This window comes from Lepidothrix coronata, unplaced genomic scaffold (assembly GCF_001604755.1).
Source record: "Lepidothrix coronata isolate B3197 unplaced genomic scaffold, Lepidothrix_coronata-1.0 Scaffold113, whole genome shotgun sequence".
NCBI lineage: Eukaryota > Metazoa > Chordata > Aves > Passeriformes > Pipridae > Lepidothrix > Lepidothrix coronata.
The window spans coordinates 1,943,483-1,956,409 of NW_016690293.1; the positions used below are offsets into that span (position 1 = coordinate 1,943,483).

The 12,927-nt window shown below is 36.3% G+C and overlaps 1 protein-coding gene across 12 annotated transcripts in view; it reads left to right on the forward strand.

The window, feature by feature from the left end:
- FAM49A (family with sequence similarity 49 member A) overlaps positions 1-8,855 on the forward strand; it is a 53,787-nt gene extending 44,932 nt beyond the window's left edge. For 7 of the 12 annotated variants that reach the window (XM_017824823.1, XM_017824820.1, XM_017824817.1 and 4 more), the window contains 7 exons: positions 480-616; positions 700-777; positions 1,050-1,166; positions 1,262-1,341; positions 3,103-3,229; positions 5,802-5,923; positions 6,660-8,855. In XM_017824823.1, coding sequence (XP_017680312.1) covers positions 480-616; positions 700-777; positions 1,050-1,166; positions 1,262-1,341; positions 3,103-3,229; positions 5,802-5,923; positions 6,660-6,723 — 725 coding nt within the window. In that variant the 3' untranslated portion in view covers positions 6,724-8,855. Of the gene's footprint in view, positions 1-479; positions 617-699; positions 778-1,049; positions 1,167-1,261; positions 1,342-3,102; positions 3,230-5,801; positions 5,924-6,659 lie in introns of those variants that run through there. The other 5 variants (XM_017824822.1, XM_017824827.1, XM_017824826.1 and 2 more) reach the window with 3 other exon arrangements.
- The last annotated feature ends 4,072 nt before the right edge of the window (positions 8,856-12,927 follow it).

Genomic DNA, 12,927 nt, shown 5'->3' on the forward strand with positions numbered 1-12,927 from the left:
GAATTCTACAGCATCCTGCTAACTAAGTCTTTCACTTTTTAAGTTATGCTGGTAATTATAGCCACAAGAGCTGATTTATATTACTATCAGTGCCTAGGAGTATACTTTTAGTAACGGAGATGCCAGAATAATCTATACTGAGCTGATGGCTAATTGGGGAAGATGAAAGAGTTGAATATCTTGAATGAATGTAAGAGTTGAATGCAAGAAAAATGCTTCCTCTAGAATTCTTGATAGGGATCCCAGATAAAGGGAAAAGAGCTCAGTGATACAAAATGGAGAGAAAATGGCAGAGCCTGAAGAGGCAGGTGTCTTTGACTAATGTTTCTCACTTTAGGATAGTAAGAAAAAGAATTTCTGTTAGGGCTCTGCATGTTCAGAGGGTTCCTTCCCTTCAAAAGCAGTATATTTAGATACGCACTTAAAACTTTGTCATAATGTGGACTGACTAGAATTTGTGCTTCTGATTTTATATTCAGAGAAAGCCCTGCAGAGCTTACTGGAATCACTGACCTGCCCTCCTTACACTCCGACTCAGCACCTGGAACGGGAACAGGCTCTAGCAAAAGAGTTTGCAGAAATATTACATTTTACTCTTCGTTTTGATGAACTTAAGGTTAATAAAATCTTTTAATACATTTTGATTTTGCCATGTGTTTTGAACCAAAACTGATTATTTCCTATTTGTCTTCTTGAAAGATGAGAAACCCGGCAATTCAGAATGACTTCAGTTATTACAGGCGGACAATAAGTCGCAACAGAATAAACAACATGCATGTAAGTAAATAAACTCTGATCTGCTGCTCACACTGAGGTATTTATCAGGATACATTTATGCCATTTATAGTGAAGTTTTTGCTTTTGATTCGCTAGCTGTTGTGTTCTCTCCTTCACACTGAGAGTTAATCAGCAGTCCGGATGAAGTGATTAGAGTGGAACTATTCATGCAACAATCTGCTTGCTGACATGAACATGTACTGTATCTTTTTCTTGCTGCTGGCAAGATTTTAAAGAGCTTTACTGACTGTTTTTTCTCCTGTTTTCATCAGCTAGACATTGAGAATGAAGTGAACAATGAAATGGCCAATAGGATGTCCCTGTTTTATGCAGAAGCCACACCAATGCTGAAGACACTCAGTAACGCAACGACACATTTTGTATCAGAAGTAGGTAATGGGGGAGAAAGGTCTAACACAGGCATCCTTGATTTTAATTTTGCATGATGGTTTACTGAACATGGACTTCTTTTTTTACCTTCCAGAACAAAACGTTACCAATTGAAAATACAACGGATTGTCTAAGTACTATGGCCAGTGTATGTAAAGTCATGCTGGAAACACCGTAAGTTTTATCTTAAATCTTGGGGGGTTTGTATGAGAGAAACCTGTATTTGAAGTTGCCACATGGGGCACCTCAGTTTTTTCCAAAAAAAACTGTATCTTTGCCTTAAGTTGTTACCACTTTTTGTACACAAAGCACAGCCTGGTATTAGAAAGCCTTACCTCCTATTTTAACCACCTTATGATGTTTTTCGTGAATCAGCATTGGGTTTTGTTCAAGGGAGCTTACATGGTCAGCCTGCATTTCAACAAAAGGTTAAAATATGAGTGGAATCTCATGCACTCATAGGCTTCAGTGTCCATGTCTTGTCTAGCCTGGCCCATAGGCCAACTGCTGCCTCCTGTTTGCTCGTGCTGCTCAATTATTAGCACACAGAGGCAAGAATTTGGCTCTTCCACGCAGAGCTTTAGCAAATGATACACAAGGACTATTTCAAGGATCACTGAAGTAGATATTTTTTTGGATGCAGCCATCTTATTCTAGATATGAAAAAATTCAGCTGTATAATTTTTTCATTCATATGAATGTATTCAGCTATACAGCTGTGTTCATATCTATTGGTGTAGATAATAGCCAGTGGGGTTGTTTATTATTGTTTTGCTGTGCATTTAGTGGAGTATTTTTTAGGTTAGATGTCTCTTTAGTGGAAAACACATACCAGATAGAGCCAAAGTAGAGTTTTCTGCCTTTGAATCATTTGCTCATGGTGCCATGTAAAAGGCAGAATTTCTGAGGTTTGTTTATGAAAATTCTGGAGAAGTATATGTTGGGGCAGGACTCATTTCACAATCCCAGGACATCGTAGGAGTAGTAATTGAAAAGTAGCCTTATGTGTCAGCTCTCTTTTTTGGCCAAAGAAGAGAAACAAAGTTGTGAGTCATCTACTAGAAGATTATCTGATATTTAATTCTAATTTTGGGATAATCAAGCATTATCACATCAAAATGTCTATAGCCTTTAAATCTGTTCATGTTATGATGCTGTGTAAGAATAAAAGTTCAAATTGGAAACTGAGAGGTACTGTAGTACAGATTTTAATATTTTTAATGTCGTTTAAGTGAAAAAAATCAAATTTTGTATTGAAAATAAATTCATATTTATGTTGAAATATTTCTACATATTATTTATATTTATAAATTAATTTATATTGAAATGAATTTTCTGTTGAAATTAATGACACTAAACAAATGTATGTATTATCTACTCAAAATAATATTTGTTAGAATAAATATGATAATTTCTTTTTTTCCCAGTTTCTGTTTTTCTCTGCTGCAGTTCATTTTTCATTTCCTGACAATGGTTTCAGGGATTACAGCCTAGAGGGGCTGTCTTAACAGTGCCATCCATACTCTTATGAAAAGTCAGAGAAAAACTCTGGAATTAATTCAGACGAGTCCTATCTAGTGGTACTTCATACTGAGACTCCAGTGTGTTGGGTCTCTGAAATTAAACAGAAGTATGATCAGTCTCCATCATATTTCATGAAGTTTTCTGTGAAGTTATCATCACATACATTTTGTGAAGTGAGGATCTCAACTGTGCATGAGTATTAGCAGAGGTTTACATCTCTCTATTTGCTTTCTAACCATTCTTCTAAACTGGCAAGGGCTTGTGATACTCAAAGATCTTTGAAGTCTTACTAAGGTGCATCTTCAGCCTTAAAATACACTTTTGGTTCAGATTTCATGCACTCACTGTCTAATTTTTTTAAATTGTCTAGTAAAAGTCAAGACTGTTTGTTTCTTTTGTTCTGTTTTCCAGAGAGTATAGGAGTAGATTCACCAGTGAAGAGACCCTTATGTTCTGCATGCGAGTAATGGTGGGAGTTATTATTCTGTATGATCACGTTCATCCTGTGGGAGCTTTCTCAAAGACATCAAAGATTGATGTAAGAGATGCTTTTCTTTAATACTCTGTAGGTTTGGGAATACTAGTCTGCAGCTCTCTTTCAGCACAAGCTTATGACTTGGTACAAATTATTTTAATTCCTTTTGGGTGGCAAAATTTAAAATTTGTCTTCACCTGTGTACTTTAATACATCAGTTTGTTTGAAAGTAAAATAAGGATCAACTTTTTTTCTTTGCATTTTCTTCCAGATACAGATAATAATTTTTTTTTGTTAGCTCTGCTTTCTTGCCAAGTGTATAGTTACAGTAAAATAATTTTTATTATATCTACCCTGGAATACGGTCCATGGTCATAATTTTTTTTAATCATGTATTTTATTGAGCCTGAAATGCTCTTTTTGGCAGTAATTCTCTTGTAAATAAGTAGATATTCAACATTGTCTCTGCTTTGTGTGAGATCTGAAGTAGCAGAACTGAAATGTTACTGTTGTAATGCTGATAATGACCCTTCAGTTTTAGCATTAGCATGGCCAGTCACAGGGAAATCAACCTTATTTTTCCATTTGAAAAATTGCAAGCACACATAAAAAAAGCACTCTTATTTTTTTCTATATGTTTTTACAAACCTAAATCTTATGCATGACGTCTTTCAGCAGAAATAATCTGTTATTCATGAAAAAAGATGCCAAGTCTTTCCCTTTACAAGACAGCTCGCTTCAAAAGAAAAGAAAAAACATATATATTATTGCCCTCCATGACCCTGGGTCTTCATTAGCATTTTGCATCTGCAGATACCAGTGTTTTGCCGCATCTCCTCTTTGACTCTATGCAGAGGGAAAGATGTGTCACAGAGAGGTGAATTGATCTGCTCAAGGTCATGAAGCAGATGGAGCGTGGGACTTGAATGCAGATTTCCTGACTGCCAGTTCAGTTTCTTGCCTACAGAGATAACACAAGTGAAATTTTGATAGGACCAAATATACAGTGTGTGTACTTTGTTTCTCACGTTTATCCTAAAGCCCTATAATCTTACAGTAAAGTTATGGAGAGGCAAATGGGAAGCAGGAGATGTATGACTCAGGTTTTTTTTAATGACTACATGGTCCCAAATCTTGACTAAAACTAATTAGTTTAGTGATTCTTCTCGAATTAAAACATCTTCTAATATTTCAGATGATGAGTTTGTTTTACTGTGAAAAACAATTCTTTTCTCCCACTTCTTGGGAGCCATTTCAAGAGAATTTCAGGGACAGTGGAGTATATTACCCTTTCCTTACTCTTTCAAAACTGGAGGCTGTATTTCAAGCTGTTAATTACAGGCTCCTAGCTTAGGCAGCCTGATAGCTTCTCTTTTTGACTGTTCTAGGGATTCTGATTCTAACAAAAATGAAAAAGAACTGTTTGAATTTTCATCCCCTTTGAGGGGGATCTGACAGGACATGCACATCTCTACTGAGCTATGTGCATATAGTCTTGAGTGTCTCTGGTTTGGTAACAGTAGCGGTGTCACTTCAAAACACGTGGTGCTACCCAGAGAGTTTCATCTGATCTGCTATTTGCAAAGCTAGTTATGCTTTCCAGGTAGAAATGAGCCACCTGAGCAGTAATCAGTGTCTGTTAGGCTGGTCACTGCCAAGGAGGCTGAACGACTTTTCTGAGTAATTTTTGTTGGCAAATAAATGGACCCTGACTTCAGTTGAGTTTTTCATCAACCACTTCCTTAATAAGGCAGAGGTGCCTTTAACTGCAAAGAAAATACTGGTGCATAGATTTAGCACTCTAATGTGACCTGGAAAATTAGAAGATTCAGATCTTGAGTCAACCATGCCTTTATCTGTCATTTTGAATAAGGTGGAATTCATCTAGACTAATTTCTGGATAACTTTATTAGATGTCTTCATAGCAGTGGGAAGAAATAGGTACTTCTGGGGCATAATTCATTACATATAAAAGTGTATTCTGAATAGGTTAGAGAGATTTCTTGTTTCTCTCTATTGAATAGATAGGGAGTCTGTAGAGTGGGTCAAATGAGTTCTACCCCTGCTTTCTCTGCTTCATTTCCCTTTTTGTAAATTTGGACAGAGTTTCAACCTGTTTTTTGCAGTCTCTACAAAGATGTTCATTCAGTGTAGTGTTTAAAGTCAACATCATGGACTTCTTATCTCAGATTAAATTTGTAACCCCTTGTTATGGAAATAATCATAAGATGTCACCAGTTAAATTTACAACTAGAAACTGAATACTGAAAATTACTTCCTTGTCTTCAAACATAAAAATAAAAGTCGAAGTTAAAACATCTCTTCTGATAGTTGCTAACAACGAGATGGAACTCCCCAAATCTTTTTTTTTTAGCTTGTATCAGCTGTTCTTAATTTTTTTTTCTAACTTGGAATTGGAGAAATCATATTCAAGTGAAAATATATACATACTTGATATGTAATTTACTCTCTACAAATGCTTATTAAAGGAGATGTTTTCTCCAAAGTTGGGTTTTTAACTTAGATATAATTGTTAATAAGTTTTAATGCTTTTATTGTGTCATATAAAGCAGCATTAACACTCAGTAGGAAAAAAACCCTGCCTGTCTATGGTGAAATTTTTCCTTGTTTTCAGCTAGTGCAGTTCATATATTATTGTTCAATAGTGGCATGCTTCTGTTCCCAGATGAAGGGATGCATAAAAGTTTTAAAGGAACAACCACCTGACACTGTGGAAGGACTTCTGAATGCTCTCAGGTATGTGTGGAATAATTGTGTGATTCAGCCTTAGAAAGTTATCTCTTTATAATTAAGACTCTCCACCTTAGAAACTTGATTTATTAAGACTGTCCTTTGAGGTTTGCTTTCATTACCTGGAGTTTTCTTAAGTAGCATTCATTTCTCTCAGTTTCATTTCAGTTGGATAAGCAAGGATTATAAATATTGTCAACAGTGTATCTAAGCTAAGATTTGTTATATAAAATACCCCAGCAACTAGAACATTTTAGAAGCCAAGTGTAGGATTTCTATTTCTCAAACTTGGAAAAAAAAAACAATAAAGCTCTTCAGTCTTCCCAGGACATTTAAGAAAGCTACTTTAAGTAATAGATTATGCCAAAAGTCAGTCTGGATTCCTAAGTGCTTTTAATATTTACCATATTTCTTATGTCTTTCCATGATTTTGCTTCTTTTGAGGCTTTTAACTGGGAAAAAAAAAGGGAGATAATTTTGACCCAAATTATGACAGTGCTGTAGGCGGGTAGAAAACAGAATTTAGCCACAATTCTCCATCTTTTAGAAGGGAATAATTTATTGCAAAGAGTATTTAGAAGATGAAGAGCACCAGACTATTACCAGTTAAATTCCAGTGAAACATGTAAATTCCTCCTTTGTGAAACTAAACTGTGCTGATTTCAAAAAGGGGCTTCAAGTTTTCAGACTTCCCTAATGCCCATTCATTTTATAAAATATTGTTTTAACTTGTAATTTCTAGGTTCACTACAAAACACCTGAATGATGAATCTACTTCAAAACAAATTCGAGCTATGCTGCAGTAGTATCCTGAGACAAGTAGATGTTTGTATTGATCACAGAAGATGTGTATGTTTACATAATTTAATACAGTTTGATGTTAATACTTGTGTGTATTTACATAACCATTTTCTTCACATTGCTAAAATATATGAATCTGTTAATAACCTGACTGACTTTATATAGTGCAGCCTGTTTTTATGCTAGGCTTTATCTTCTGACCTTTAAAATACTTTTTTACTTAGATACTTCAGTTATGACAGTTTGTCTGTGCATTTTAATCCTTAAACACCTTCTCTATCAGAGAATTAAGTAGTAGTGAAGACAAAATGGAAATCAAATAAACTGAAATGTCAAAGGTACCACAAAAAAGGAGCTTTAAAGAAGGAGAAAGTTAACATGAAGGAAAGGAAAATTCATTGGATGTGTTTTAAGAACATGTGCATAGTTTTAGGATCTCATCAAACTACTATGAATAGGAGAATACCTGAATGTTCATCACTCTCATAAAACACATTGTCTTTCCTGTAATAAGTGGAGATCCACCTAATTTTAAGAATTATGTGCTGGCTGTCCTCCAAAAATGTATTACGAAGAGATAATTTTACCTTTTTAATTAAGTATAATGTACCTTTCTACAATTGAGGAAATTAATATCCTTTTTCAGATTCAATATAAATAAACAGAAAATGTGTTTAAAGACCATTGATAAATTTTGAAAATTCTGTATAATTTTATTAGATTTAGAAAGAAAAGGGAAAATACTAATACCTTGACTTAACTGGAAAGAGTTTGTCAGTGTAAATATATCACAATGAACATTAGCTCTTTGGCAGCTCTAGCTGGTAAGTAATTTTTTTGCTGATCTAAACTGGGACACTCTTCTGTAGCAGCAAATTTCCTAGTGTCAAATTGGCCTCATCAAACTAGGGATGATATAAATTTAAGAGCTGAGCTGTTCTTAGGAACTCTATCAAGTTCCTTACAATGTTATTCATTAGATGATTCAGAGTCAACACAGAAATATTTGTCAGCTGACTGCTCTTCATTGGTTTTTGAGATGTGATTGATACTTCAAGGAGTTGAGTTCCTTGCTGCGTTGTTTGTTCTTACTTTCTAGTAAATTTTCCAGTAAATGGAATAGAAATACTTTGCCAAAAGCAGCAAAGTGCTCATGCTCTGTTAAGTGTGTGTCTTCTGGGTGGTCTGCAGTTGCTGTACATATTTTTGCAGAGGTCACGTTCTGAAAATGTGTTTGATTTTGTGTACTTTGCTTGCATTATATGTGTGAAAACTCCAGTGCTTGTGCACAGATTCAGATTTACATTTGCTTATTCCTGTGTACATATATCAGGGTTTGTATGCTTTCACTGGAATTTTCATGCATATCACTTCTAAAAACATTACCTTAAGACTTTGAAGATGCATTTGGTCTGCTGAAACTTGGCTGCGCTGTGACAAATTGTATCATTGAACTCAGTTCTTAAACAGTATTAGTATCACAAGTTCTCTGGAATAGGGATTGACTTAAGAGTTTATTTCTGAGCAGAACAACCACTATGACGTTTCTCAGACCTGATCCGAACCCACAGGTGCCAACATCATACATGTGGTGATACTGGACAGCACCACATCTCCAGCATTCCTGTCGCACGCCTGCGGTTGCAGCAGCCGATCACTGTGTTGTTGTCGGGAACAGAATTAGAACTCACATTAGTTTATGTTTGTTTTTTGTTTTTTTTTCTGGAAGCAATGATCACACTGTTTTTGCCCGGTAGTAAATCCACTGTTTACAAGCTCCATTTTTAATGAGAGGACATTTAAAAATGTATATTAGGGAAAATCCTGATTTGTTCATAGTCACTTCCAGTTAGGTGAATGTAGGTGGATGACAGACCATTCTGTTGAGCTTTGAAGTTAATACATGCTTACCTGCAATTATTTGTCAAACAATGAAGTCTTCTCTTTAAGTAGCCCACAGAAAAGCTATTTGTCACTTGTATAATAAAAGTGTAAACCTTAAATCATTCCGTGAGTTGTCATGTGCTGTTTGCTGAAGTCACCGAATTTCTTTGCCTGCTTTGATGTTTTTGTACAGAAGTTTGTTTGAAATAATAAAAAGTTTGGTACAGTAAGCATTGGGACTCTCTGTGTTTAGAGACAACATAAACAGGTTGTGAAATACCTCATTTAATGTTTTGGATCAGTGATACAGTAGTCTCACATTTATGTATCCAGTTTATATTTTATTTTAAAACCATTGAAGATGTTTCACTTGTACACCACAATAGTATAACCTCACGTCACTTAAACAATTCCTGTCTTTTTGTGACAGTTCTTGACACTTGTCTGTCATCTTGATAAGGGGAAAATGTTGATATTGATGAGGGCATGAATCTCTTTTCTGTGACTTTTATATCTTCACATTAGTCATCCTAGCCTATGGTGGCCATCTCAGGTTTGTGTTTACAGTCAGTAAGGTCACCAGAGGATGACTGATTTAATCATAAGGTATGATAGCACTTTGGAATGTTCATAAATGACTCTGAACAGTTTGGGTCAGAAGAGCCCTACAAATTTGCCAGTTTTGTGGTGGAAGAAAATACTACTTTAGAGTGGTATGAATTTGAAAGACTAAAGTTTGTCACTTCAAATGAATGTGTTTGAAACATAATTTATGACTTCTAGGTAGATTTAGGAAAACTCTGCACCATTTTTTCATACCATATCTGAACAAAAGCAGTCCAGGTGTCCAATTCTCAGTCTGTCAAGGTCCCTCTGCATGGCAACAAAACCATCTGGTGTATCAACAACTCCTCCCAGTTTTGTATCATCTGCAAAATTCCTGAAGGTACACTCTGCCCTGCCCTCTGCATCACTAACAAAGATGTTAAATGGTATTGGTCCCAGTATCAACCACTGGGGTACGCCAGTAGTGACTGGCCTCAAGATGCATTTTGTGCTGCTAATGACATCCCCTTTGAGCCTGGAGTTTGGCCAGTTCTCACTGCCTGTTTATCTCATCCATGGTTCATCAGTTTATCCACGAGGAAGTTATGAGAGGCAGTATCAGAAGCCTTGCTAAAGTCAAGATAAACAAGCCTTCAGGGACATCAGCCAGCTCACTCGACATTTGTGGTGCATCCCATCAGGTCCCATAGACTTGTGTAGGTCCAGTTTGTTTAAATGTTCCCAACGTGATCCTTCTCTGCCAAAAGTTAAGTCTTCCTTGCTCCAGATTTTTCCTCTGGTCTGAGAGGCCTGGGATTCCTGAAGGCAAATCCTACCATTAAAGGACTGAGGCAAAGGCAGCACTGAATTCCTTGATCTTTTCTACATTCTTTGTCACCAGGTCCCATACTCCATTTAGCAGCAGGCACACATTTTCCATAGCTTTTCAGTTACTGCTGATAAACCTGTAGAAGCTCTTTTTTGTAGACCTTCATGTCTTTCACCAAATTTAAATTCAGAAGAGCTTTGGCTTTCCTAAGCCCAACCATGCGTGCTCAGACAAAGTCTTTACATTTTTCCTGAGTGTCTCATCCTTGCTCTAAATTCCTGCATGCTTCCTCTTTCTGTTTGAGTTTATCCAGCAGCTTTGTGTTCATCCCTGCAGGCCTCCTGCCATCTTTGTTTGGTTTCATGCTTACCAGGAAAGGCCATTCTTGAGCTTGGAGGAGGTGATCCATGGAAATAAGCCAGCTCTCCTGGGCAAAATCGTTTCTCCAGTGCTCTATCCCATGCAATGCTTCCAACCAGATCCCTGAACAAGCCAAGTTAAAACTCCCAAGCAAAATCTTTTTCGTAAATCATCTTGTGGCTATGTAGTCAGAAATATGCTTTTAAAATTGCATGTTTTCTAGGACTATTAGAAGTGCATGATTGTGTGAACATCAAAGGCAAGAATACAAAATCTTGCATATCCAAAAGTTTGCTAGTAGTTGTGAATAGTTGGAAAAGGTGAGGTTTTGATTTTTTGCTTTAAAAACTAGGGCGTACTGTTCTCTTACCTCAGATTAATTCTCTAAGGCAAAATTACAGAATCTGTTACTTCATACCTTGAAGCATGTCAGATAATGCAGTGCAAGCAAGCAGGCTTAAACAGTGACATGAATTTGATTTGCCAATAAGAAGATAAACCCCATTTTGGTTAAAAAGCCATCATGAAAAAACTAGCATTTTAATTTAGCAATCTTTTAGTAATGCTTCCTGCTACAGACTAATAAATGTGAATTCCTGACTGCCACATAATCCAGATTCTGCAAACACAGAATTCTCTTTCACACTGATTTGAGACAAAGGTAACTCAGTTGATTTCAATAGACCTGTTTCTGATCGACACAGGTGTAAACAATGCTCTTTGTCTTTTCTCAGCCATGGCCTTTGACCCAAATTTCTTACTGCTGACCAAATTGAGACTTCTAGTGAGGATCAATGACATAACATGATAATCTTGCAAGGATCTCCTGTGCTTGCCTGCTTTGAAAATAAACTTAAATGAACAATTAAATAAAGAAAATTAAAATGAACCATGCAGTAGGTGTTCCAGAAAATAAGTATATAGTTTAAATGTAGACCAACCAAGTACTATTCCCTAGTTTAAGAGGAAGACATATCATGATTTTCCAACAGATATTAATTTGGGGTCCAGCTGGAATTAATATTACTCTCTTGTCTTGGATATTTTGGCTGTTGACAATTAAATATGTAGATGTGGGTATTAAGAACTTAGCATACCTCTTGACATTTTAAAATTGCTAACAGAATTTAAAGGTTAAAATATTACTATGTGACTTGGATCAAAGTTGCTGTTACAGCTCATGATAATTCTCATTCTGATTCTGCATCCACTTGAATGAAATTTCAGGGTTTAAAGAAGTTTTCTGTGGATTTTAGTGATGTGTCAAACAGCCGCTCTCTTACTGCCTTGAAAATTGTGGAAGAGTTTGTCTTCTCTAGACACACAAAAGAAGCTGAAAGAGGACAGTGAAAGATGATCAGCCTCAACTGGCTTTGATCTTCCATAATGAAAAGAGAACAAAGCACGAGGCTCAACGTGGATGCAGTCACCTGTCCTGTGGGTGGTTGACATGGCAATGTCATCCAAGTCCCTGTTAGATGGACGTGAAGGGCTTTGACCAGGAAAGGACTCTACCCAAAATGAAGAAACTTTGCTTTACAGACACAATTTTAGGATGCCATGGTAGGAGGAAACTTAAGGGCTCTCTCCAACCTTGCCTCTCTCCCCAGGGCAGCTGCACAGCACTGTGCAGAGTCTCAGATTCCACTCTAGCTGCTGCCTGAGGGCCCTCCTCAGACCATGACATCTGCTCTTTGGTGCTTGTCATTATTGAGTGATGTAAAGCAGTGTGTGAGGTGGCTCACTTTGGCTCATCTGTGTGCAACCTCCATCTGCCTTCTGGTCCTTTACATGGAGTGAATTTAGAGAGATGGGCATTGAACCTCATTTTGAGAACATTTCTGACAAGGTTATTGAAAAAACTGGTCTTGCACAGTTTTCTCAATAATATTAAGATTTGGCAATTTCAGATATATTTCTAAATCAAATGCGGTGAGTTTTATGATTTTAATTTTTTGTACTAGAATTGTATATGCAGTTCCTATTTGTGTCTTTTTACTCATAATAAAGAAATATCTGATGGAGTAGATTTTGAGAAAACAAATGTTTAAATCAATTTCATGTACTTTTTTTTTTGTATTGCATATAAACACTTCACTTCAACTATTAAACTCAGGCTTAAATAACATGCAGCATCAAAAAACTCAAAGGCTCCTTAATAGAAACCTTCCCAAACAAGATTCCTTAGAGGGGACTTGAATTAGGTTTCTTAGATGAACTTACTGAACAGATATATGCGGTCCTAGCTGCTGAGATACCAAATATATCAATAGAAGACTGAAGCAGGCATTGAATCTCTATGGAAGTTTTCAGTTTGGAGAAAGAAAAGTTGTGCTACCTAATTAAAGGATTTTGTGGAGATTTTTGTTATGTGTTTCTGATGAAATGTACGTATTGGTTCTTCTAGTCCGTTTTGGATTACCCATACTCAGGTATACATTCATAATAATATCAATGATACTCATGCAATGAGAAATTCTTTTAACCACTGACAGCCAATTCTTTGCAGCTGCGTTTTAAAACTACAGAGTGAATGCCACATTTGTTTTACACAGCCTGTCAAATTGACATTTGCTTTATTAAATTTGGA